The sequence below is a fragment of the Sus scrofa genome, chromosome 17 (genome assembly GCF_054392235.1).
Source record: "Sus scrofa isolate SSC_HxYL_T2T_F1_AM1 chromosome 17, Sscrofa_HxYL_maternal_Yorkshire_Landrace_v2.0, whole genome shotgun sequence".
Classification (NCBI taxonomy): Eukaryota; Metazoa; Chordata; class Mammalia; order Artiodactyla; family Suidae; genus Sus; species Sus scrofa.
The window spans coordinates 7528014-7555685 of NC_139399.1; the positions used below are offsets into that span (position 1 = coordinate 7528014).

The 27672-nt window shown below is 44.0% G+C and overlaps 1 protein-coding gene across 19 annotated transcripts in view; it reads left to right on the top strand.

Moving 5' to 3' along the window:
* The first annotated feature begins 270 nt into the window (after window positions 1-270).
* LOC100524773 (low-density lipoprotein receptor-related protein 2-like) overlaps window positions 271-27672 on the top strand; it is a 40554-nt gene continuing 13152 nt past the window's right edge. For 6 of the 19 annotated variants that reach the window (XR_014831779.1, XM_021077781.2, XM_085002803.1 and 3 more), the window contains exons 1-19: window positions 272-572; window positions 3399-3518; window positions 5543-5662; window positions 6069-6308; window positions 7398-7511; window positions 9066-9185; window positions 10398-10523; window positions 11076-11279; window positions 12000-12168; window positions 12477-12645; window positions 13483-13708; window positions 14479-14604; window positions 16246-16470; window positions 20146-20457; window positions 21369-21581; window positions 22919-23113; window positions 24145-24360; window positions 26003-26238; window positions 27369-27498. Coding sequence is in view for 18 of the 19 variants with exons in the window: in XM_021077781.2 (XP_020933440.2) it covers window positions 497-572; window positions 3399-3518; window positions 5543-5662; window positions 6069-6308; window positions 7398-7511; window positions 9066-9185; window positions 10398-10523; window positions 11076-11279; window positions 12000-12168; window positions 12477-12645; window positions 13483-13708; window positions 14479-14604; window positions 16246-16470; window positions 20146-20457; window positions 21369-21581; window positions 22919-23113; window positions 24145-24360; window positions 26003-26238; window positions 27369-27498 (3337 nt within the window). In the remaining variant the exon portion in view is untranslated. 19 annotated transcript variants of the gene reach the window in all.

Genomic DNA, 27672 nt, shown 5'->3' on the forward strand with positions numbered 1-27672 from the left:
ACCATGTGACACACTCTAATGGAAAAGAGTATTTTCAAGAGAATGTGCATTTGGGTATAACTGAGTCACGTTTCTGACCAGCAGAGGTGAACACATTGTAACTCAATGTATTCCATTTTAAAAAGAAGTCTGAGAAGCCTTAAGTATGGCTGAGCATTCTACCTTGAACTGAAGTGTGGCAAGGGTCCCGAGGTAGCTGGGCATCTGCTGTCCCGCTGCAGGAGGGGCGTGGAGTCCCAGGCACTCAGGGTCACCGAGCATCACCAAGGAGAAGGAGGGGAGGCGCGCTCTGGCTCCGTCTGCAGCCCCGCTGCTTCCCGGAGATCTGGCAAAGCCAACTCCCCGCGTACGCCGCCCACTCAGCATCGGCGTTCGCCATGCGCCGCGGGAGCGCGAGATCAAGGCGCCTGGGCTCTGGTGTGCTCCGCCTGCTCTTCCGAGGGGTCCATGCATAGCGCGCCTTGCTCCCGGTTTCCAGTGCTGTCCCTTCGTGGCCATGGGACGCCGGGCGCTCCTTCTGCTCCTGCCGCCTATGCTGGCCTTCCTGGGCAGCCTGAGGGAGTCCGTGGCCGGTGAGTGGGGCCCGCAGGCGGGGACACCCCGGGAGGGACTGCATCCAGCTCCGCAGCTTGCGAGCGCGGGGCTGGTGGGCTCCAGCTGAGAGCTTGGGACGCTCTCACTGGGTGCGAGCGGCATGTCCCAGGTGCCGCGCGGTGAGTTTTTAGTAGGGAAGCAAGGCTGAGCCATATGGAAGGGCCCCTTACTTCTCTGCCTCTGACTCTTTAACAAGCCTGCCTGGTGGGCGGGCTCAGCGGAGGAATTCAAAGTCTTCAGATGTTTTTCTCTATCAGTCCTCAAGCCATGGGAAAGGAAGCCCTCTCAGCACCTGAGGCAGGTTGCACCCTTCCTTCTAGGCTCATTTCCCTAACATCCCAGGGAGTGGGACTGGCTTTCTAGCCCTGTTTTCTGATGGGGCTGCCACCCAGATTTAACCAGGCAGCACATTTAGCCTCTTGGAGGCCCAGGACATGGGGAAAAGAAGCTTCCTTCCAGAAACAGCCGAGGGGAAATGGAGTTTGGGCCCGAGGTGCCGTCAGCAAGCAAATTCTGGTGGCACTTATTGATGCAACTCAGGTGTAGGCCGACCCCAAGACAGAGGAGAGAGGTCCCAGAGTGACTGAGACACCCTCTGTGCTTGTAGGGTCGGTGGCTAGTGGCTTGTGACTGAGCCAGGCTTTTGAAGTGCCCAGCGTTTGTGAAACTACCCTGCAGGATTGCCCATCTCTAATGACAGGTGCTCCTGATTGACCCTCATGGATGGAGTTTTTAAATCATTTTGAAACTTTCTTGGTCAAGGTACTGTTGACTGGTTTGGAAGAGATGTCACGTAATCTCTGACTTGTTTGTCCTCAAGGGGTTTTGCTTCACCTGGTGTAGCATCTCTGTTGTGGCACAAAGCCCTTGGCCTCTGTGGTCTCTGCTCCACTCCTGAAATGGCATTTAAAGTTACCTACCTTGTCACTAAACATTGTTTTCCAACCCCTTCTGTTGTGAAGACATCTTTATGATGTCTGTTGTAGAGCAGGACATGGTCATGATAATTTGTATATTGACATACTATGAGGCGACTACCATAAACTTAATATGTAAATATATTAATAATAAATTTTTTACATATTCACAGCAAGCATCCACCTAAATTTGAAAAGTAATGTTTGGGACCTATCTCGCGTGATGTGTAGAGTCCATGTGCACATTTGGTCTCCAGACTGAGGCTCACCAGGGTAAAACAGTGTACCAGGTGGGACTCATCTAGCAGTGTGAGTCTTTGAGGGTTGACTGCAGCCCTAACTGGGGTCCTTCTGGAAGGCTCTGCTAGAAGAAGTAGCAAAAGAGTTGATACTTCATGAGCTCGTATGTGGTGGGTACTGTGCCAAGTGGCCTTGTATTCCTTTAATCCTTGTATCTTACTCTTAAATAGGATCACTTATTTACTACCCTCATTTTATAGACAAGAAAAACTGAGGTCCTGAGGGAGACAGTAATGCTCCTGCGGTCATGCTGTTAGTAAGTGGTCTAATCAAAGCCCCATCCTAGAAGCCTGACCGCTGAGCCTGAGATCCCATCTTAAGGGTTTATGACCTCAGCTGCTCTCAGTTGAATGGTTTTGATCAAGTCAAGTGGGATTGCCTGGGTGGTATGTGAATTGCTAGCAGAGTTGTTAGCTATTTGTTAATAACCAATACCTCTGGAGTTTTTCATTCATAATGTTTTTTATAAGCCAGCCTTTTAAAATCAGACATTTAGTAACTATGCTAAAAGCACTATCTTTAGAGGAATGCAGGTAAGACTAAGGTCTGATTCCTTAGCAAAAAAGGTGTGGTCTATGCAGTGGGCTTCCATTGTCAACTCCCATCACATAGTTTTGCACATGACTTTCTATCTCATATGCTCACATCTTCCCTGGGGTAGGACAGCTGGGTCTGCACTGCATCTCGAAGAGTCTGCTGCCAAATGGGCCATGTGGCTTATGTTTTCTTGAGACCCAGGATTGGCTTTTTCTCTTTGAGAGTTAGGACAATATAGTAAACTAAGTACAGTCAGGCCTTCCCAGTATTTCTTTCTGAGCACCACATTCCATAGCACGTTTATTTTGACCATTAATCATTCAGGATTGATAAACACAAGTTCATGACCTGAATAGAACTGAAAATAGAAATAAATGACCCACAAAGAACTGAAAACTTAACAAATATTTGTAACCAGGCTGTTGAGATTCTCACAAAGATGGTATCTGAGATCCCAAACCTAACTTCATTTTAAGCTTTATCTATACGTCTAAAAATAAAGTCAAGTGCTTTGAGCTTAACCTCTAAACTTACAACACTCTGATATATGGAATGATTGGCCAACGGGGACTGCTGTATAGCACAGGGAACTCTACCCAATATTCTGTGATAATCTATATGGGAAAAGAATCTGAAAAAGAATGGATGTGTGTATATGTATAACTGAATCACTTTGTTGTGTAGCAGAAATTATCACAATATCATAAATCAATTATGCTTCAATAAAACTTTTTTTAAAAGCCAGAATCAGAACTAGAAGTAGCTGTACCTTTATAACCACAAGTGTTAAGAATGAGCCATTCTAACAAGACAGCAGGGAGGTGAATGACAGCTCTCCAGGAGCAACTCCACAGCTTCAGAAAGAGTGGTTCCCAAGATCGTCACTGGCAAACCTACATGGCTTTTAGGGTACTGAACCCCCTGTTTGGGTTTTAGGGTATTCTGGGTAATAGTTGAGAGAAGAGAATATTGACTACAGCTTACCATGGAAAGTAAGATCCCAGGAAGCCAGGTGCTCTTATGACTTTGCTTCTCTGTCGTGCAATGCAGATGAAATCCAGTGTAACATGACAAGGCAGGCTGCGTGTGGTGGAGTTCCCGTGTGTATTCCTGTGGCCTGGCTCTGCAATGGAGAACAGGAGTGCCCAGATGGGGCAGATGAGCAGTGTGGTAAGTAGTGTCACCTGTGCCTTGTTGTGTAACATGCACTTACTGACACCTGGCCCTTATTGCCACGAGCCTGGTTGAAAGTCCGTTCTTATGGCTTTTACCCTCTTAGAGGGTGTTCGGAAATGTTGAGTGTTCTGGGTTGTTGCACATTTTCAATGGGGAAGGTCAGGGATCTCTTGTTCTTTCTTTCTTCCTTTCTTTCTTCCTTTTTTGGTCTTTTTAGGGTCATACATATGGCATATGGAGGTTCCCAGGTTAGGGGTTGAATCAGAGCTACAGCTGCCAGCCTACACCATAGCCATAGCAACGAGGGATCTGAGCCATGTCTTCGACCTGCACCACAGCTCATGACAATGCCAGATCCTTAACCCGCTGAGTGAGGCCAGGGATTAAACCTGCGTCCTCATGGGTGCTGGTCACATTCATTTCTGCTGAGCCATGATAGGAACTCCAGGGATGTTTCTTTAAATGTTGGCAGAACTGTTGTCCAGACAAGTGTGGAAGGCAATTGGGATGGAAAAATCCAGCAAAAGTCTGGCTCTTCCTCTTAAATTCAGACGTAAATGTCTGTGACAGTGTTACTTGAAATGGAATGACACAAAGAGTGCTCTATAGGAAACCCTGGCAGACCCCAGTGCACACAATTATTGTTGTTTAGTAAACTTGTCCAACTTTTACATGCTTAGAGATTTTACATGACTGAAAAAAAAAACAGCTTTCAAATTGGGATCAAAAGCTATAAAACCAATAGAAGTCAGTTAGCCATTTGGTAAATGTCTCCCTGAATAAAGTTCCTGAAATAAAGTTCAAGTTCCTCTCTTTGCTAAGAGAGCTCCAAGTCCCAGGTGGGACCATGGAGCACCTATGTGTGAGGAAAGCCTCTCCCCAGATGCCTTGCTCCCCAGTGCAGTGATTATGGAAGGGAACATCCCTCTTTAAAAGGGGAAAACCTCCACCATGCTTGGGGAGTGCTATGTTCTTTTTCTCTACCCCCACACACATTCCTGGGGTGCTCACTTATTGTAACTTATTTAACATGAAACCTAGGGTGTCAAAAATGGGTACTGTTACAAAATAGAGTAGAATTTTAGACTTGCAGAAATGCCCTGTGCTCAGCCTCCCATACACTTTATCCCAGCTCCCCAAGTTTACGTCCTTCAGCCATTCCACAGACTTAGGTAGACATACTTGAACATCTAATTAAACGCCCAACCCCAGTTCCCAAGTTGCCTTAGATCTTAAATATTGAGTCTCAAACACCAAAGGAATTCAAAGAAGTGAACCTATAAAACTGGACTGTCCAGTATAGGGGCCACTAGCCACATGTGAGCTTTTAATTTATTTAAATTAATATGGAGCTCCCGTCATGGCTCAGTGGTTAACGAATCTGACTAGTATCCATGAGGACTCGGGTTCCAGCCCTGGCCTTATTCAGTGGGATCCGGTGTTGCCATGAGCTCTGGTGCAGATTGCAGATGTGGCTTGGATCTGATGTTTCTGTGGCTGTGGCTGGCAGCTGGAGCTCTGATTTGATCCCTAGCCTTGGAACCTCCATATGCCATGGGTACAGCCCTGAAAAGACAAAAAAATAAATACATAAATAAATACATGAATTTATTTAAATGAATGTAAGAAAAAAATTCTGTCATACTAGCCACATTTCAAGTGCTTAATAGCGTGACCAGTGGCTGCTGTTTTGGACATCATGGATAATTGTGAAATGATTCCATTGTCACAGAAGGTTTTACTGTCCAGCAGTGTTACAGATGAATGATGGTCTGGGGGGTATGCTTTATTGATCTGCTTAGTGATTGTCCCTAAGGTAGAAGTACTTAGTTTTATCATCAGAAGTAACATGAAAAAGGATGGGCAAGTTTAGGGTTGACTCCAGTGGCAAGTCAGGAACTAATTATTCCTTTGCTAATGACAATATGTAATATGAAATCCAAATTTGAAAGCTGCCAGTGCCCTGACAAACACCTCTTCCTTTCTGCCTCTTCTTGGACACCACTGCTGGCCCTCAGAGGAACTATGTCGTGGACACCCTCAGGCCTGGCAGTGTGATGATGGCAGATGTATTGCCATTAGCTGGCTCTGTGATGGTGTTGGTGACTGCTCAGATGGCTCCGATGAGGTTGACTGTGGTATGTACAACTTAGTTTTACTGTCAATCATACTCTATTCATTAGCAGCTTTGATTAGCATCCGCAGTATTAGGTGAAACAAGACTGCCACTGAACAAAGCCTTGTGCCATCTGTGCTAAACCCAGATGTTCAACTGTCTCTGGTATTACAGGTGACTGTTTTCACCCACTCCAACATTTTTCAAAACTACCTAAGATTAAAACGATGATTAGCTTTATTGATTTTAAAAAGCTTATTTGGGGTGAAACTTCAGAATACAAAGCTGTGGCCACATCTCGGACAGCTCCCATCCTTCTCAATTCTTGGTTTTCTATGGATTAAAGTCATGAGCAAACAATAAATCCCTCAATAAGCAAAACCATGGTACAGCGGTCCTACCTCACTGAACCAGCTCCTGCCTTTTAGAAAGATTGGCAGCATGTCCAGACCGAAAAATCCAGTGTCCAGGAGATCCCCAGTGTCCCGATGCTTGGGAACTCTGTGATGGTGATAAGGACTGTGAAGGTGGATTCGGAGAAGCTCGCTGCCCCCATAACCGTTGCCTGACTGGGCAGTGGCAGTGCCGGAACAAGGTGTGTGTCCCTGACAGCTGGAGGTGTGATGGCATCGACCACTGTGGGGACTCCTCCGACGAGGAGGTCTGTGGTGAGTCCTGCCCCTCCCCCCACCTTTTGTTCCAAGGGAATGTTTTACTATGTGGGAAGCTTTCTTTGAGTTGTGTTTTAGTTCCTACAACCAAGACTGCCATCCTATATCTAAAAATGGGATGTTTCCTAGCAGTAACCAAGATTTACTTATCTTATCCATGGAAACATAACACAGTGCTTAAATAGTAACTCTGCAGTGGACACTCATAGCATTGCCTAGAATGTTTCCACTATTCATTTCTGGCCAGTGCACAGAACACCTGAACCCCAGTATCCAAAGAAAGGCTCCTAACAAAAGCCTTACATCCTTGCATAATGCATATGAAAGGGGAACTTTCCTCAATAAAAAAAAAAGAAAGCTCCCCCAAACTTGCTAAATGCTACATTCTTTTTTTTTTCCCCCTAAACACACAATGTAGTGGAACTTCCAACCTTTTTTTTTTTTTTTTCTTTTTAGGGCAATGCTGCAGCATATGGAAGTTCCCCAAATCAGAGCTGCAAGCTGCAGGCCTACACCACAGCTTACTGCAATGCGGCATCCAAGCTGCATTTGTGACCTACACCACAGCTCATGGCAACACTGGATCCTTAATCTACTGAGTGAGGCTAGGATTGAACCCACATCCTCATGGATACCAGTTGGGCTCGTTACCAATGAGCCACAATGGGAACTCCCTAGAACTTCTAACGATTTCATTCACTCTTTCTTCTCTACAGTTAAATCTGCAATATCAACTATGTTCAGAGTCTAACATAGTTAGGTTATATTTTATAACCTGCTTTCTTAAGCGAATACTTCTTTTAGGGATAGTGCTATTATTTGACTTTAATACCATTTCAAGTAGAACTATTTAGTGCTAGTTCAGTATAATTTTAATACTATTTAAATCCAGCACCTTGACATCTTTGCTATCACGTCTTAAGTCTTAGTTCCTGAAAACTCTGCTTAAAAAGATAACTTCCTTTCCTACCTAGGCTTCCCTTGAGTTATAGAAATATTACCACCTTCCTTACCCACTGTAAGTGTTGTCTATTTTTATCACCACCCGAAGCATTCATGAAAAAGAATGCTTAACTTCCTACACAGCTTCCTGTCCAGAAGGCACGGTTAAATGTGATGAGGGGAAATGCATCCTGGAATCCTTGATGTGTGATGGGGAAGCAGACTGTACAGATGGTACGGATGAACCCACCACATGTGGTAAGAAATCAATTGCTTGGCTTAACTTAGGGGAGGGGATAAGATGGAATAAATCCCTGCCTTAGTGATCATGGTCGCAGGGGGAGGGTGGGGGTACTCTCTGAAGAAGATGAGCTCAAATTCCTCCAGCAGCAATTACCCTTCAGTAATGGGTCCCTTACATTTGACAAGTTCCAGCCCCTGGCTTTGGTCTCCTGAATGTGAGCAAGTGTTACCAGAGCTATAGAAATCAAGAGCCATTGTCATGTTGTAGCTTTAGGGAAATAGACTAGCTAAACCCCTCAAACTATATGGCTCCTAAAATTCTGGAATAAAGCATACAGGCTTAGCCACAGAGAAGCAAATCATTTGTTGAAGACAAAATGGCATAAGCAATGAGATCCTGCTGTGTAGCACTAGGAACTATATCTGGTCACTTATCATGGAGCATGATAATGTGAGAAAAAAGAATCTATACATGTATGTGTAACTGGGTCACCATGCTGTACAGTAGAAAATTGACAGAACACTGTAAACCAGCTATAATGAAAAAAAAATCATTATGTATATTAAAAAAATTAAAAAATAGCATATTTCCTAAGGACTTAACCAAAGAAGAATTGAGAAATACTCTCCTGGTGAGGAGACTTCTGAGCAAGCAGTCCTGATTTTAAACCCTTGTGGTTCTCACTTTCAAAACCACTGTTGGGAGTTCCTGTAGTGTCGCAGCAGAAATAAATCTGACTAGGAACCATGAGGTTGCAGGTTCGAACCCTGGCCTCTCTCAGTGGGTTAAGGATCTGGCATTGCTGTGAGCTGTGGTGTAGGTCATAGACGTGGCTTGGATCTGGTGTTGCTATGGTTCTGGCGTAGGCCATCAGCTGTAGCCCCAGTTAGACCCCTAGCCTGGGAACCCCCATATGTCATGGGTGTGGCCCTAAAAAGACAAAAAAAAATTAAAAAATAAATAGAAGATAAAAACCACTGTTGGTTCCATTCAGGGCAGAGGGAGGGGGGCATCTGTCCCCAGTCATTTTGTCATCTGTCTGTTATTTCCCCCAAATCTGGTCTTAGACATTATGATGATACCTCTTGAATACTGTTAAAGGCCTCGAAAGAAGCTTTTCACAAAAGGAACACTTAAGAGATACTAAAAGCATAAATAATGAGACACAAAATACAGGTTTCTGGTCCTGTCTAGATAACTCACTGGGATTAGTCCATAATTATATCACTTCCTGGGCTAAGGGTCCCAGCTGTCCATAAATTCTAGAGAAGACAGAAAAGAGGTGGCTGGTCCCTCCAAGGGTGAACAGTGCACCAACACTTGGAGTTGTCCAGATTGTCCACCCAGAAATAAAGGCCTCTCTCCTGCCCTGTTTGTTCCTAACTTTCCCTCTTCTCTGAGTTCCCCCCAGAGTCTCCACATTCCCAGGTAAGAGGGTAGGTCAAAGCTTATCCTTAACCAGCCCTCTACTCCTCATACAAGTACAGAGGGTTGTGACACAGCATAGCTTACAAAACATTTGGTCTTTACCATGTTCAACTATACTGACCCTGTCCTGTTTCCACCAGGTAAAAACTGCTCTCTGGCCAGTGGGGGCTGTGAAGGGCAGTGCAGGGACACAGACTGGGGTGTCCAGTGTTCATGTGGAGCTGGATGGCGACTAGAGCCGGATGGTCAGAGCTGTGGAGGTCAGAATTCATTGATTCATCTTTACAACTTTTTATATTGCAGTAAAATGCATGTAACACGGCATTGACCACTTCCGTCATTTTTAAGTGTGTGATTCAGTGCCATCAACCACATCCATAATGCGAAACCATCAATACATCTATTTCCAGAATTTTTTCATCATCCCAAACAGAAACTCTGTACTCATTAAGCAGTAACTCTCAGTACCCCCTCCCCAGTAACATTTATCGACTTTCTGTCTATGAATTGCCTGTTCTAGTACTGCATAGAAGTGGGGTCATACATTATTTGTTCTTTTGTGTCTGGCTAATTTCACTTAGCCTGTACTTAAGATCCATCCATGTGGTAGCATGTATCAGAAGTTCCTTCCTCTAATTTTAAGGCCAAATAACTTTCCACTATAGGTATACAGTTGGCTTTGTGTATCTGCAGGTTTTGTATCCACAGATTCAACCAACTGAAGATTGAAGGGTGGGGGCATGGGAGGGAATTCCAAAGAGCAAAACTTGAATTTGCTGCATGCTAGCAACTATTTACACAGAATTAGAGATGATTTAAAGTATATGGGAGAATGTGCATAGGTTATATGCCAATACCACACCACTTTATATAAGGGACTTGAGCATCCATGGATTTTGGTATGGTTGTGGGATCCTGGAACCAATCCCACATTTTATCTATCCGTTGATTATTATTGATGCACATTCGAGTTGTTTCTACCCTTTGGCTATTGTGGATATTGCTGCTATGAACATTGGTGCACATGTGTCTGAGTTCCTGCTTTGCGGTATATACCAGAAGAAGAACTGCTGGATCATATGGTAAATTCTCTGTTTAACTTGTTGAGAAACTATCAAACTCTTTTCCTTTTGATGTTCTCACTGGCACTGCACACGGGTTCTGATTTCTCCGAATCCTTATCATTCACTCTGAATTAGGCTCTGGCTGACTTGACAAGGGACACATCCCCAAGAATGTTGCTAGGGTAACAGAGAGAAGTATCCTGTAGCAGCCACACATCTTGGGTCCCTGTATTGATGGATCTGCTGAGATACATTCACATGTGTGGGATTCTCTGGAGGCAGGGACCTCTCTATTCCAGCACCCAGCCCAGTGATCTCCACATAATACATGGGAAGTGGCCCCAAAGAGCAAAAATATTCAAGAGATTGTTCCTTGGTCCTCTCTCATTTATGACTCTCTATCCTCAGATGTGGATGAGTGCTCCATGGCATACAGCCCCTGTGGCCAGCTCTGTCATAACACTCCAGGCTCTTTCTCCTGTGGGTGTGTCCAAGGGTACCAGCTCCACAATGGCACTGACTGCAGAGTTACAGGTGAGTTTCGCTATGGGGAGCAAAGCTTCACTTCTGATGTAATCTTAGCAGCATTTATAGAGACGAGTGACATAGATGATTCACTTTAAGGTATTGGAGATGTCTACTATTTCCATAAAGATGCTTCTATGATAACATTAGTTGATCACTTTAGACTGTCAGTTGCTCTTACATGTCTCTAAAATGATTCAGTTTTTCTGTAAGATCCATAACCAGGTGCTCCAGAGACCTGGCCAATAATCTTAACTCATCCTATGCTGCTTTCACAATGGGACCCTTAATTACTTTTGGCTGCTATATCCAAGGCATGGAGAGAAGGGCTGATCCTGAAATCAGACAGAAAAGCTATAAAGAGCAGCTTCAGTATGCTGGAGTTGAGAGGAGGAATCAAGGTTTCAGGTGGTTTACCAGATTGCATCTAAATTCACCTTAGATCAGATTCTGGGGATATGTAGATTTTGACATGGGCCATGGGCCAACCTTTTTAGTTAAGGAGGATGGTGTGAAGGAAAATTTCACAGTTGTGTGCCACTCCTTCTACTTCTATTGCAGATGATGCTGTTAAAATTATTATTGCAGCAGATCGAGAACTTGGTGTCCTGGATCAAAGAACAGGCATTTATGAGACTCTAGTACCTGTAAAATCTAGGCCTACTTCTGTCGCCTATGATCTTGAGAAAAACATGTACTTCTGGGTGGATGAATTCTTAAATGTGTTTGTTCTTGGAAAGCCGAACTCTGTTCCTCTCTATCCAGGTATATTTCTTGATATTAAGAGCCCTAGCTTCTTCAACCTACTTAAACATGGTATGAGAAGCATATATGTCCACGTGGACATCTTTGGTGACTCCTTTGTCATCAATCATGAGAGTATATAATATCCTGATTGGAGATAAGTCTGTGTAGTTTGCTTCTCCAGGAGCTGTGTAGAGCGTAAGCTGAGAATGAAATTGCTATTAAACGATACCAGAAGCTTGGGGATGCGTGCTCAGGCCAGAGTTAGTCTCACTCAATATGTGACCCTGAGCAAGTTGCCAACTCCTTTGAACCAGTGTGTATGAGAGTAACAGCACTTGTCTTATTGGGTAACCATATGCATTAAACTAGACAGTGGAGGGGAAGAAGTGCTTAGCATAGCCCTGGGCACACAGGGCTATGCTAAGCACTCTAATAGCAGTTAAGAGGTAGGATTCATAAAGGTTCACCAGAGACTTCTGTAATGAACATTGTGCTAAACTGAGGTCACACTCTCTTGAATTTCTCAGTTATGCTTCTGCTAAAGTCTTTCTATTTCCTCACTGCCCGTGTTATGTTGAGAACCCCTCACGCAGCTGTGGATCTCATTCCCTGTGTCCTGTTTGCCTCATTGTCTGGCTTGAAGTCAGAAGACGCAGAACAGTTTTGTCTGAGTCTCTTTCTTCAAGGTGAGATGGTGTATAGAAGATTACATAAATATAATACTGTCTCTGTCCCCAGAACTTAAAGCAGTGAACAGCATCTCTTTGGACTGGTTCACGGGAGAGTTGTACTGGGCTAGCAGCTTTGCAAGGGTCATCTGTGCTGGTTTAAGTGATGGCAGAGGCTACGTCAAAATCTTGGAAAAGGATCTTGTGCCAGAGCAGCTAATTGTGTTTCCTGCTAAGAAGTAAGTAGTGCTTCTTTTGGAATATATCCAAAATCATTGGCTAGCTTGGATGTTTAAGTTGATAAGAGAACACTTCAACCTTTCCCACCTAGGTCTCATTTGCTCCACAAAATTCTTCATTTGAAGTCTAAATTGAATACATGGAGCCAAACTTTTCAGTCTACTGAGTTTAAGAGCAGAAATCTCCAACAATCTTAGCAGTACAATGATATGAGGTCTGTGCAAAAGACCAGGGGAGCCTGGCTGGTCAGCGTCGTACATACGCTCCCAAGGGGATTCTCTCACCCTTGTGCCTTTGCTTTTCTCAGGTACTTGTACTGGGTAAACCAAGGTGGGAAAGGCATGAAGACTATTGAAACGGCAGGGATGGATGGCTCTGATAGGAAGGTGTTGGCAGTGGTCGACATGGAGGATCCCACAGGACTGACACTAGACCATGTGGCTGGCAGGCTCTACTGGATCAGTGAATATAAAGAGGTACCACAGATGGGTCAGGAGGAAGAGGTAAACCCACCCATTCAGTAGAGGCTTGGTGTGATTGTGGTTAAGTACAGAGCTCTCTTGAGTCTTGCATCAACTTGGTGAAGTATCTTCTGGCCATGAAAAGTGAGCAAAGAGCAATATCTTTGAGTAGAGTCAGACTGTATCAGTGTCGGTTGGGAAACTTAGTGTGACTTTCTCTAAACATGCTACAGTCAAACCTAGCACTGGAATTTTCTGATGGTTTAGGTCCTATTCTATGTGGTACCTAGGGTACAAAACCTCTTAGGATGGCAGAGCATTTCCTTGAAAGCATGCAGTTAAGCACTTCAGCGTTTTGTACTCACATTTCTAGGTCTTACTATTATAGTCCATGCTACCTCATTTTTTGAACCCTCAAACTAAAAGTCCAGTAGGACATTGTGGCTGAAAGCTTAGGTTGGGGAGTCGTATTTTTAAGCCTCTTTCTTTGGACTGTGATTTCTGGCTGCTTAGGGTGCCTCTTTGAGCTCCCTTTGCCCTCACTGAAGAGAGGGAGAATGCCTACATCAGAACGCCACTGGGAAATGTAGTGGAAGAACTTGGTACCATGTCTGGATGCAGACAATAAGTTATAATTGCTACTTGTGCAAGATATTTGTAACCCCAGTTTGTACAAGAACCAGCCCTATCCATTGGCTTTGGCATTTGCCTCCATGGATCCTAAGATGAGGTCATCTCTCTCAAGTTGATATCAAGTAAAGATGTTTATTGGGTGTCCAAGAAATGAAGGGGTGCTAATATGGTCAGTCCCTCTTGCTCACGCTGCCCTCATGAGGCTCTTTAACCCTCCAGTCCATAGAGACGGTGAACGTGGATGGCACTGGAAGGCACACCTTTCCTGAAGTCTTCTTGGAAGGTGAAGATCCAGTGGGCCTGGCTGTGTTTGAGAATTATTTCTTCTGGGCAAATAAGCAACAACTGTTTCGTGCGTCACCCCATACCCCAAAGGAAAGGGTGGTACTGCTCAAGGCTTCTGTGTCTGCCTTCTCAGTGCTCCACAAATCCCAGCAGCCTAAGAGTAAGTCAGCGGATTGCTTTTAAAGTGCTTATGCATTAGAATGCTTACTCAAAGGAAACCACCTAAATTACTACCTCAGTCTGTTACTGGAACTTGCTATTTTGAGGCAGGGGAAATGTTCTGGGTATCATTCCAGACGAATCCAGTACTTCTGAGTAAGATGAGCTGAACAAAAATATCTACTGGGAAACTCATTCCAGGCATGTAACTTGCTCTTGTCTAACTGTAGCAACTGGAGTTTTAAAGTCTGAAATATACAAAACGGGTAATAAGCTGTTCACAGAAGGACAAGAATAGCTTACTCACTGACACATCAACGATAACAAAATGGAACCAAGCCAGCATCCTGCTGGTAGGAGGAAGTCAAATGTTCATTGACTAGGAGTTAAAGTCTTGTTACTCTGAAATTGTATGTCTGCTTCATCTCAGATAATGCTTCCTCAATGGTTCCAAGAAACTAACCAAAGTGGAGAGCCTGGAACCACTATTTACTTCCTGTAAGCAAGTCATTTGGCCTTAACTCCAAGGGGAAAGATGCTGTGGGCTGAAGCTTTCTGGGCCTGAACTTAATATAGAGAGGTCATTGCCACTATCTGAAAGGCTGGGGGCCATAGAAGTTCAAGGTTGACATGACTAACGTAGAAGGTAACAAGTATGTTGGGATTCGTCTTAAGACAAAAATGCCTTCACACCCCATGAGTCTTAAGTTTTAAATAGTACAGATAAATACATCTCAAATTGTATCTAACCTGTTTTTTATTTTAAAACAGGTAGATATCCAGCATGCATTCCAGGTTCTTGTAGCCACTTATGTCTCCTGTCCCCCGTCCATCCCAAGGGCTATAAGTGCGTTTGTCCAGAAGGGATGTTTCTTTTACCTTCTGGGACATGTAGTGGTAAGTATGCTGAGTCAAATGAGTTTGGTTCAGTAGTTCCCGTCGTGGCTCAGTGGTTAACGAACCAGACTAGTATCCATGAGGACACGGGTTAAATCCCTGGCCTTGCTCAATGGTTTAAGGATCTGGCATTGCCGTGAGCTATGGTGTAGGTCACAGATGTGGATTGAATCTGGTGTTGCTGTGGCTGGGGTGTAGGCCAGCAGCTACAGCTCCGATTTGACCCCTAGCCTGGGAACTTCCATATGCTGCAGGTAAAGCCTGAAAAGCAAAAAAAAAAAAAAAAAAGGGTTTGGCTCAAGAAGGCATGTTCCATAGCAGGTCTGAAAATAATGTAGCTCCCAGTTTTTGGACCAATTGACAACCTATTTTGATAATCAAGTTTTGTCACCAAAACACCATGATTAGTTTTTTTATGGTGCTAAGGTATATATTACAGAATTTACCATTTTAACTATTTGTAAGTGGCATTACATACATTTACAGTTTTGGGCAACCATCACCTCTACCATCTGCAGAGCTTTCCATCTTCCCAAACTGAGATTCGATTCCTGTTAGACAGTAACTCCCCAGCCCTCTCACCCCTCCTTACCCCTTGGCAATCACCATTCTTCTCCCTGTCTCTATGAATTTGACTACTCCAGGCACCTCATATAAGTAAAATTATACAGTATTTGTTTTTTTGTGACTAGCTTATCTCAGCATAATTCCTTCAAGATTCATCCATGTTGTAACAGGTATCAGAATTTCCTTTTCAAGGTGGAATAATATTCCGCTGTATGTATATACTACATTTTGTTTATCCCTTCATCCATCAATGGATATTTGGGTTTTATTAGCTTTAAAACAAAAAAAGTAGTTTATACCACTCAGTTCTAAAAGAAGGATTAATGACTGAGTTGGTCTAAGAAAGAAACTCTCCGTAGTTTTATGACTGTTGTGTATTTTGACTCATGTTTGTTATGCAGAGTGTCTGCATCAACATTGTTAACATAATTCCTCATGTTGCTGTTCTCTCGGTGAAATGGTAAAGGCTCCGTAATTCATTGAACATCGCTATCCAAATTACTTGACTTTTTTCCTGTAGAACGAACATACAGGTTTTAAAAAGAATACATGCTGTAAATGGGTTGATGTTCTAACTACTTTTGAAAAAGTTCATAAAGTGGGTAGCCATGGAATGTGATTATGGTATAATAAACTGTTGTACCAAACTCAAGACTTAGCATAAAATGTATTTTGAATATTATATGTACAGCTAAATGCTCTAAACGTTTCTTCAGATAAGCAGCAGAGCTTAAAACTCCCTGTGTTGAGCCTTGCATCCTATAGGCAGGGATTTGATGACATTACTGAATCAGAGGGCATAGCACCACAGCCTCATCCTCAGGATTCTGTGTTAACCTTTCAGCAGAAATTTAAAAGACTTGATGTCTCGGGAAAACTGAGCAACACTTTCATTTACCCAAATGACCCTCTTTTCTAGGGAAGCCAGGGCATTTGTGTTGTCTGCATGCCTCAGAAGTAGCTTTGTAAGGTCCCTTTCTAGGGGAACCTCAGCTTGAGAGAGAGAGGCATTGCTCCGGAGGGCTTCTCTCACAAAAGGTCAAACTCTTTTTTTTTTTTTTTTTTTCTTCATAGAGTTAAAACTAGTGTTTTCCTCTGGCAAACGTCTCTACTTGTTGAAAGTTGGTTTCATGGGAACTGCTATAGAGAGAAGCCTAGTTCAGGAGCATCCAAGGAGCATCTGTTTACTGGATATTGACTGGAAAAGAAACCTCATATACTGGACAGATGCCCAGGGACATCTGTTCCACTCAACTGGCTATTCAGGGGAAAAGCGAGCAATTTGGACAGAGCATACAGGTGAGTTGGGGTGGCTATTTTGGATTTTTTTCCCCTTACTTTCTGGCTCTAAATTTAACCAGGGCCACCATCCCCCAACACACACACACACACCAACCCAACCTGTCAACCTTAATACCAAAGAGTGGTTTTTAACAAACTTAAATATTAAGTGTCTCTGATTTACCCTTGTCCTTTTTTTTTTTTTTTTTTTTTTTTTTGGTGGGGCAGAGGTGACCACGGCATGCTGAGGTTTCTGGGGCAGAGATCAGATCTAAACCACAGCTGCAACCCAAGCCACAGCAGTGACAACACTGGATCCTTAACCTGTTGTGTCACCAGGGAACTTCTGCTTTAGTCTTGTTCTTATGAAGGATGTGCAGACTTTTAAGAGGCTTCCATAATTTGGGAAATCCTAGGGTCAGTGATAAAGTTTTTAAAATTCTATTTTTCTGGCCTTAAGCCTGGATAGGATGGAAATGGACTTTAAATACTTTAGCTTTGCATTGCAGATTTCTCTTACACTAATTTAGAAGCAATTTGCAATGCAGATTTCAGCAAGATATTTTCTTAATATGATAATATATACTTGCTCTCCCTTCACACACTCCTACATGGCACACCCCACCCCTAGTTCCCTGTACTCAGCCTCAATGCAAATATCTATTTTAGAAAAGAAAACTGAGACTTAAATTCCAGGGTAAATAATCTAAGTTCTGAATGTCTGTGCCATTGGGTACTTTAAGTACCAAGGATCTGCCTTGCTACAGGAAGTGCAGTATAGGAATACACAACCCTGAGACATCCTTCAAAGACTACTCAGAGCCCATGAGCAAGTGCAGAGCCTTCAAAGACTCTAGTCAGCCTGTGAGCAAGTACAGAACCTGGCACACAGGGGCCTTCAGACTCTGAAGAACTTTCAGGAGAAACTGAAATTGGCAGTGATCTTACAGTGCATCTCATGGATGTCTGGAAAACCCCTGATCATGGATTTCCTCCCACTTAATTAAAATCCTACCTCCCCCCCACCCCCCACGACTGGCTAATCTTTTATAATTGGTTTCTAGATTACAATGATTCTATTAAGAATTTGTAAGAGGGAGTTCCATTGTGGCTCAGCCGACTAATATCCATGAGGAAGAGGGTTTGATCTCTGGCCTCGCTCAGTGGGTTGAGGATCCGGCATTGCTGTGAGCGTGGTGTGGGTCGCAGAGGTGGCTCGGATCTGATGTGGCTGTGGCTATGGCATAGGTAGCTCCAATTTGACCCTCTAGCCTGGAAACTTCCATATGCCTCATGTGTGTCCCTAAAAAGACAGAAAAAAAAAAATTGTAAGAAACTGATCATTTCTTTTGAGCTGGCTCTGGTGAGGAATATTGAGTCCCTGCGGTAGGTGGCACTGAAATAATAGAAAATATTTTGTGGAGTTCTTGGTTGTGGCTCAGTGGGTTTCAGACCTGACTAGTATCATACTATGAGGATGCAGGTTCGGTCCTTGGCCTTGCTCAGTGGGTTAAGGATCTGGTGTTGCCATGAGCTGTGGCATAAGTCACAGATGAGGCTCGGACCCATGTTGCTATGGCTGTGGCTATGGCGAAGGCCTACAGCTGCAGCTCCAACTTGACCCTTAGCCCAGGAACTTCCGTATGCCACAGGCGTGACCCTTAAAAAGCAAAAAAAAAAAAAAAGAAGAAGAAGAAGAAAACACTTTGTGCTTCCTGTCCCTGGTTAGTGGCACGGAGCTCTGAAGACATTTATAATTTTCTGAGTGAGAGGAGCATCTGACACAAAGCTCCTAAATCCCTTGGAATTTCCTGGGTAATGGGAATAGCTTTTGTTCTAATGAGACAACTTGTGGTGGGTTTTGTAGTGCAACACAAAATTGAATTTAAGTCCACTTCTGTCGTACCAGATTCAAGACCAGAAAAATATTAAAAACTTTATCTCTGTGTCTAGGAAGTTGGTCACCAGAAAGACCAGGCCATGGCTAGAAGCTCAGAAGTTTCAGCCCCATTCCTCACTCTCTGGAGGGGGAGAGGGCCTGAAAATGGAGTTAATAATCATGCCTATGTAATGAAGCCTCCATAAAAATTCCAAAAGAATGGGGTTCTATAAACTTCTGGGTTGGCGAACACGTCCAGGTGTGTGGAGACCCCAGCTCCATGGGGACGGAGGCTTCTGCGCTTGGGGCCCTTTGGACATTGCCCTGTGTAGCTCTTCATCTGGCTGTTCACCTGTATCCTTTCTATCATAAACCTGAGTTTTGTGAGCCATTCTAGCAAATTATTGAACTTAAGGAGTGGGTTGTGGGAACACCAGTTTAGAGCCAGTGGGTCAGAACATGGGTGACAAGCCTGGTACTTGTGACTGGTGTCTGAAATGGGGGCAAGTCCTGTGGGACTAAGCACTAGGCCTGTGGGATCTGGTACTGACTCCAGGTGGATGGCATCAGAACACACTGAAATGTAGCTGTCAACTTGAAAAGAACATACAGTGTAAGAACTATGAGTTGAGTTTATTCAGAGTTTTACTAAGGTCTATGGCCCAGGAGACAGACTCAGAGGGCTCTGAGGAACTGTACCAAAGAGATAAGGGGGGAGCTGGGATATATATGATTTTTTTTTTTTTTTTTTTTGCTAGGAAAAACATGTCATTAGCATCAAAAGGTTACTGCTCATCACAAAGAACAGACATCTCAGACGTCTCATGTTAATGATTTTAGTGTTTTTCAAAGTATGGGAAGATATAAGGATCTGGACTCATTTGAATTTTTTTTTCTTAAATAATGTATCTTAACGGTCCAGGGGCCAATCTCCAAAGCATAGAAAGCTTCCTATTTTTTCTCCATCCTGAATTTTGTTCAGATGCATTGTTGGTGGGTGACTATAGTGGTTGATGGTTTGATTCTTATAGAACTGGAATGGCAGGCAACATTTTTTTTTTTCTTTACATAGGGCACCCAGCTTGTGATGCAGAATTTTTCTTGGTATGGGGAAAAAAGCCCCACACATCTAGTGTCATGAGTACTGTGGTATAGAAAAGGGGTTGAAAAGCATGACAAAGCCAGGCAGGCCTTTTCTAGGTAGTAATCAACTCAACTTCGGCTGTCAAGGCCCATTTGCAGATCTCGTGGCCTCCTTACAATTCTCGGGCCTACAGCTTTTGTCTTATCTTTACATCAAAGTGTACTGACATCTGTGCTGTTTTCCCTTGGGTGTGTTAATCTTGTCCTCATGTTGAAAATTGAGGCTGGAAAATACAGATGAAATTCTGAATCAAAAATAGGAGCGCTTCAAAAATTCTGTTTTAGGAAAGGGTGCATGCTTTTAAGAACCCGTGTAGAATTGCTCAAAGAACGTTCTGTGACCAGGCACACTGGGCTGTCCATCTTGAACCTGGTAGGCCCAAGGTAAAATCTAACTCCAGAGGAGAGCCTATGTTTTCTGAAGATAGCGGAGCCCAACAAGGGCAAGAGAAACGGAACCCAGTGAGGAGAGCCTATGTTTTCTGAAGATAGCGGAGCCCAACAAGGGCAAGAGAAACGGAACCCAGTGGGCCAGTCTTGTGCAAACAAGACATGTAGGCTTATGGAGAGTGATCTTTGCATTCCCCCAGTTGTCTCCCTTTTGTCTTTGACCCAGAGGTTAAGACAGCATGTGAATGTGTTTGAATGCCCTTTCCTTGTCCTCCACATAGTCTGCTCAGCAAATGTTGACATTCCGACTGGGCACTTGTACTGGCTGCCCTGTGACAGAAGTGCTATTCAGAAGACCAGAATCACTAGCCCAGATACTCAGACCCTGTACAGAACAGACAGCATCATACTGCATCTCCTTCTCGATTGGCCAAAGAGGCTGCTCTACTGGGTGGAAAGTGGGGAACACTTGCAGAGTATGACCCTGGATGGCAAAAGAAGACAGGAAGTGTGGAGAGGCACCTGGACGGCAGAGACCCACATGACCTTGGACCTGGGATCATCTAGCATCCTCTGGACCACCAAAGGGTTGGGTAAGCACGTCACAACCAGTGAGGTCGGAAGAAGCTTGAGGGGATGGATGAGAATCTTGGTTTTGTTTGTTGCTGGTTGGTTTTTGCTTTTTAGGGCCACTCCTGTGGCATATGGAAGTTCCCAGGCTAGAGGTCAAATCAGAGCTGCAGCTGCCAGCCTATGACACTGCCACAGCATCTCAGAATCTGAGCTGCATCTGACACCTATACCACAGCTCCTGGCATACTCAACCCACTGAGCAAGGCCAAGGATCAAAGCCACATCCTGATGGATACTAGTCGGGTTTGTTTCTGCTGAGCCACAATGGGAACTTGAAGAATGTTTTTTGAATATCATGATTTCATTCTTAGAACTAGTTAGACATAAACTGATTTTCATAGTTAAATACTAATTCTAGGCACAAGCCACCGACCTCCAACTCTGTTTTCTATAAGTCTAGATTTATGATTAAAAAGAAAGAAAACTTTAGCAAAAACGTACTTAATTTTGAGCACTACCAAAAGCTGTTTGTTTCTGCTGCTGTTAGGTAGAACCAAACTTTCATTGCAAACGAAGTACAGGTGTTCCAGTTGTAACTTGACAGCAGGTACAAATTATACCTTTGTAGCTGACTGTGACAGTCTTTTCACCCAGAAGCCACCCTTGAGACCTGGCAGCTGTGTGCTGACATCTGGGTATTGTAGAACAGTACGTGGAAGGTGGTCAAGTTACATCTGACGTATACATGGCAGACCTCGCTCTCCTGAGCTTTAAACAGCTTCCTTGGGTTATCTTTAACTGTAAAGCCTACGAAACTTGATCAGAAGACTCTGTGCTTCTTTTTACTATGGGATCATTGAATCTTCATGCCTCCCTGATGTCACAGGTTACTTGTTCTCTATCAGCGTCTAAGAAAATGACTCTTCCTTAGGGTTGCAAAGTCTGAGTCTCCTAAAAAATAGAACATATACTTTGAACAAGACCCAGAGCGACGGGATCATCGCAGCCCACGAGCCCTACCTGGTGACTGTGAACAGAACGGCTATTGTGTTGTGGAACAGGAGGGTGCTGGAGCCCTTCTCGGTGTCGAAAGAGCCACACATACAGAAAATGATCATCCTGGCAGAGAACCTGGAGGTTCCAGGTGAATATTCCCATGCTGGGTTATTCTTTAGGATCCACACTATCTGACTCTTCTCGGTGTTTTTTGAGGAGAAAGTCCTGAGTCTCTTCCAGTTGTTATTGATAGTTGTCCTAACCCACAGTTCAGCAGAACCCCAACTTGTCCTTGTCCTGGAGGAGTAAGAATCTAACATGTTCCTCAAAGTTGTCAAATGATACAAATTCCTGTAATTCCAAATTACATGTTCCTCAAAGTTGTCAAATGATACAAATTCAAGTAATAATACTCAAAGGAGGTGCACACCATAGCCCCTTTCAGGAATCATTTTTCACATTAGCGTATTAAAGCTCTTCATCTGGCAGTAAAGCAATCCATTTAACTTGCTCCAAACCAGTTTTCCAAACTGATTTTTGCCAAGAAACCCACTTTCTCCTAGCAGTGGCATCTTGCAGGGGACCCTTTGTAAAGCTGCTTTGAGTCATGGTTACCAGCAAAGCCAGCTCTTCTGTTGAAGCTGCTCCTTGGTCATTTGGGTTAATCTGCTTAAGGCTAGTTTAATTCTTCTCTTTCTATAAGCCTTTGTCATGGCACCAAAAATGTGATCCTGGTCTTCAGAAGAAGAAGATATTCTATCAACAGGATTGACGGGGCTTTCTTGTAGAAGCAGCTGGAAGTCCTGAGGAAGAGTAGGAACAAGAACAGAACCATTCCTCCTTGTCCATTCTTGCCTGTAGAGGTCTCATTTCCTTCTCCTGTCTAACCTGCCTTACTGTTGGATTCACTGGTTGGTTTAACCTCATCTTCGGGGCTTAGAAGCATTAGGCATAGGAACATACTTCTTAGCTGGTAAAGTATGACAATGGAAGGTTAACTTTTTGGTAAAAAAAAAAAAAATCCAATCTTGATTATTCTACTAACAAATTTCTTAGGCTACTGAGATAGTTGCTGAAGAGTGTTAATTGATAATTTTTAGTAGTTTAACTTAGACATCTCAGTGTAACACTGGCCCCATCCTAGATCACAAGATGCTATAGCAGGAACCAGACAGAGCAAGTGTCTGTCTTTAGAAACATACTTTATTTCACATGCCTAGCATATAGCATCAGTTAGTGAAAAAGTTAAGGTTAAAGTTAATAGGGTTAAAAGGAGAAAATAATTGATGCAAATTCAAAGCCTTGAGATGATGGGCCAACACACCACAAGTAATCAATGGATTTAGGGTCTTACACTTTCTTTCTATGAGGTAGAAAAATATAGCTGCCCAGCCAGGACATGGTTTTGAGGAGTGGGGCAGTAGAAGCACATGTCCATTGCTGAACCCGGATGTTCTGACCTGCTGACACAACTGTTTGTTGTAGATCCTGAGGCTGAAGAGGCAGCCACACTCGTCCCTCCTCCTCCTCCTCCACGCCCCCCGCTCCTCTGCACCCGATCCTCTGTCCCCTGTCGGGACGGGCAGGAGTGCGTTTCCCGGGAGTACCTCTGTGATGGCAAGCGGGACTGTGAGGACGGCTCGGATGAAGAGAACTGTTCCTACTTCTGCAACAAACCAGGTGTGCTGTCTCCTATTCTCGGTCTCTTGTCCCAGGTATGCTGATTTCAGCAAGCTATGAATTTCCAGAGTTTTATCATTTTCATCACACTAGCTTTCCCTGTAAATTTTCATAGATTAGTCACAGTCTGTGATTGTCCATTTTATCATATTAAAGTACGACAGTATTTTGCCAGGTATAATCCGTTATTGCTTCCTTGCTTCCTCAGATTGCTTAAATATTCGAAGCCAAAGAGTGACCTAAATGGACTGTTTATAACTGACTTAGGAGTGTTTTAACAAGTCTTTAAAATAACCAAACCAGGAGTTCCCGTCGTGGCGCAGTGGTTAACGAATCCGACTAGGAACCATGAGGTTGCGGGTTCGGTACCTGCCCTTGCTCAGTGGGTTAACGATCCAGCGTTGCCGTGAGCTGTGGTGTAGGTTGCAGACGCAGCTCAGATCCCGCATTGCTGTGGCTCTGGCGTAGGCTGGTGGCTACAGCTCCGATTCGACCCCTGGCCTGGGAACCTCCATATGCCGCGGGAGCGGCCCAAAGAAATAGCAAAAAAAAATAAATAAATAAAATAAATAACCAAACCAATATGAGGCCTTATTATAAACAACCTAATTCAGCTTGCTACCTTAATTGACCTGATCATTTATTAAACCTTGCTTATGAATCAGCTAAGATATAGAACTCAAATACGATCAAACTCCAGAATGAGGGTAAGTTAATCTAATTAGAAACCATCTGCAGAGTTCCCATCATGGCGCAGCAGAAACGAATCCGACTAGGAATTGTAAGGTTACAGGTTCGATCCCTGGCCTCAGTGGGTTAAGGATCCAGCGTTGCCGTGAGCTGTGGTGGCTTGGATATGGCGCTGCTGTGGCTCTGGCATAGGTTGGCAGCAACAGCTCCAATTCGACCCCTAGCCTGGGAACCTCCGTATGCCCTGGGTGTGGCCCTAAAAAAAAGGACAAAAGACAAAAAAAAAAAAAAAATGTATGATGACCTTATATGGTGCTAGCTTTTGACCATTTCGGTTGAAGGGATCTTCCAGTGTCTGGATGGAAACAAGTGCATTGAGGTGAAATACCACTGTGATGGGACTCCACAGTGCTTGGACGGGTCCGACGAGTTGGATTGCTGGAAGCCTGTTGAAGACTGTTCTCTGCATTGTGACAACAGTTCCCGCTGTGTCCCCAAGAGCTGGCTGTGTGATGGCAAGCCTGACTGTTCTGACAAAAAAGATGAACAAGGATGTAGTAAGTTCCAGGGAAGTTCCTTGGAGTATTTCCAGCTGCACTACAGTCAGTTATGGTAGTGGTAGTTATGTTCTATAAAGTTGCCATGAAGACTAAATTAGAGGATATTTATTTGTTTATTTATTATTAAAGTACAGTTGATTTACAATGTTTCATCAAGTTCTGTTGTATAACAAAGTGACCCAGTCATACACATTTCCATGTGCTATACAGAAGGATCCCATTGCCCGTCCCTTCCAAATATAACAGTTTGTATCCAAAAAAACCCCCAAAATGCCCCTCTATCCACTCCCTCCCCTTTCCCCCTTGGGAACCCCAAGTCTGCTCTTCTTATCTATAATCTGTTTCTGTTTTTTGTTTGTTTGATTTTTTTAAATTGGGTTGTTTGTGTTTTTGTTGTTGAGTTTCATGAGTTGTTTGTGTATTTTGGAGATTAGGCCCTTGTCTGTTGCATTGTTGGCAAAGATTTTCTCCCATTTTGTGGGTTGTCTCTTCATTTTTTTTTTTTTACTAAATTAGAGGATAGTAAATCATGGCTTTTGGAGAAAATACAGGATGAAGTTTCTTTGAGTCTATGGTCACAACATTTTTTGTCAGCTGATCAATATGTAACCTTACTTTAGCTGTGCTTCTGTTTAAAGACAACTTAACATACATTGTTGGCTCATTACCACCCAGCAGGACTATAACTCATGCTGAACAAAGCTTATCTAATGCATGTATCTTCTCTATAAGACACATCTTAGACCTTAGACGTCTTAGGAGCACCAGACAGCACTTCAGCACCACACTTGGGACCATTTTAGCTAGCAAGATCACCAAAAAGTACAAAAAAATGTGAAAAGCACCATCCTAAATGAATTGCAGAAGGGACACTTTCTTATAGTCTGAGAATGGAAACAAAAAGGCAGAACATTGCCTTGTTCAGCCTCACCTGGAAACTTGTGCATTGGCAGCTCACATTTTTGCTTCTTTGTGTATCTCTTCACATGACCATAAATAAATATGAGAGGGTTGATTTAGGGCATTACAAATACACTTTAGCAAGTAGGTGAATGTGTAAATACTGAGTCCGCCAATAATGAGGATTGACTGCATTTACCACAGAATTAACAGACTGAAGATGAAGGTTTCTGAGTTAGAGGGACCTTGGAGATCACGCTGCAATGGTTTCCTTTCCATAATAAGATTTCCATTAGTTGAAAACTAGACTGTGTACCAAAATAAAGTATTATTTCTTGTTGGGCTGAAATTTAACTCCTTAAAGATTTTTTTTTTTTTTTGTCTTTATAGGGTTGCACCCACAGCATATGGAGGTTCCCAGCTCTGTCAATGTCAAGGATGACATTAAGGTCCAGAGGCGAATCTTACTGCCCTGCCTGTTCCACCATCCTTCTATGTGTCTTCCCCTCCCTGTCCATCAACCTCATTTTCCAGGACAAAGAGGACTTTCTAGGCTAGCTCAGTAGGACTTTTCTCCTTTAACACTCTACTTAAACCACTTTCTGCCCTAACGTCTGCCAGGGCTTAGTTCCCAAGGTGACAGCAGAAGATGGGGGGGGGGGTGGTCTTCAAACCATTTTATTTGCCATCAAATTGCTTCTGCATCTGGCTGTGTTCTACCTAACGCTTTGTTTTTCAGTTCATGAAAAATGCAGTGCATCTGAATTCAAATGTGAAAACGGCCAATGTGTATCTTCTTCCCTGCGGTGTGATGGGAACCGGGACTGCCTGGACTACTCGGATGAAGAGGGCTGTCCTGCCAGGCCCTTGCCGTGTCCGTCAGGGGAGGTGCTGTGCCCAAGGAGTAGAGAGTGTGTGCTGGCAGAGTGGATATGTGACCATGACTTAGACTGCAAAGACGGAAGCGATGAGAAGGTAGCCCTCGCTCCTCCCAGAGAAATACAGGAGACCGCTAATGGCGACAGTAGCAGTTGCTTCTTTACAGAAAACTTGGAGAAACACAAGAACAGAGAAGCCTCCTAATTACTGGCCAGAAGGCACATGTAACTGCTTGGGGGTGTCCAAAGTTCCTCTTGAAAGTCAAACTTGTCAACCTTTATTGTAGGAGGTTTGCAAGTATTAGGTCTTGATGGTCATGACTTAAATGTCCTACTAGAGAGATGGTTTAAAGCTCCATGTGACAGGAGTTCCCGTCGTGGCACAGTGGTTAACGAATCCGACTAAGAACCATGAGGTTGCGGGTTCGATCCCTGCCCCTGCTCAGTGGGTTAGCGATCCAGCGTTGCCGTGAGCTGTGGTGTAGGTTGCAGACGCGGCTCGGATCCCGAGTTGCTGTGGCTCTGGCGTAGGCCGGTGGCTACAGCTCCGATTAGACCCCTAGCCTGGGAACCTCCATATGCCACGGGAGTGGCCCCAAAAAATAGCAAAAAGATAAAGCTCCATGTGACAGTCATTGTGATGTGTACTGATGCTCCGACATTGTATGAGATGTAACCCAGGCTAGAACCCACTGCTTGCATTTGATCTTAAGGAAGCACTTACGCCCAGATGCTCTATTTCCTCATCAGTAAATGGGTAGCGTCTTGAGGGGGCCAAGACTATCTCAGGATGCATGGATGTTCCCCTGCCTTCCTCCTACACCAGATGAGAATTCATGTCAGGTCAGGTGCAAAATGTGATGTAGGTTTTAATTTGGTGAGGTGTGCGTTAGAAATGGTGGGAGGAATTCGAGAGAAGAGTTCCTAAATCAGATTCTTTTGCTTATGCTTCTTAAATAAAATTAAGCCTTCCCGGCTGGTTAGTTTGCAAAATAAGAGATTTCTTCCCACTTTCCCACCCATATTAGTATCACCTAAAACTCCTTCCCTACACTCCAGCTGCAGAAGAAGTTTCTTAAAACATGTCACCCGAGTCCTCAGACTCTGTTCAGCTTCATTGCCGAAGGGACTGAAAGCTGTCTCATAACCCAGGTTTCCTCCTCCTCTGAAAACCCTTCCTGGGCTCTGAGTGCAGATGTTATTAACCCAGTCACTCTTTCTCCTCAGGACTGTGACCCCGAGGAGCTTCACTGTGGCTGGAGGCAGTGGCCCTGTGCCAGCGGAGCCCAGTGTGTGCCTGAGCCCTGGCGCTGTGATGGGCAGCGTGACTGCAGGGATGGCAGTGATGAGGCCGGATGTAAGTGCAAGGGAGAAGGCAGACAGCTTCAAGGGGGTTCCTGTTGCCTGCTGCTGCTTGGCATGGGCCACCTGCTCAGTCAGCACATGCCGCAAGACCTGGCACTGCTCCCTTTACTAGTGTGGAGTTGTCTTGATTGTACACATGGGAGCCTCACCGTGGGAGGGATGTTTG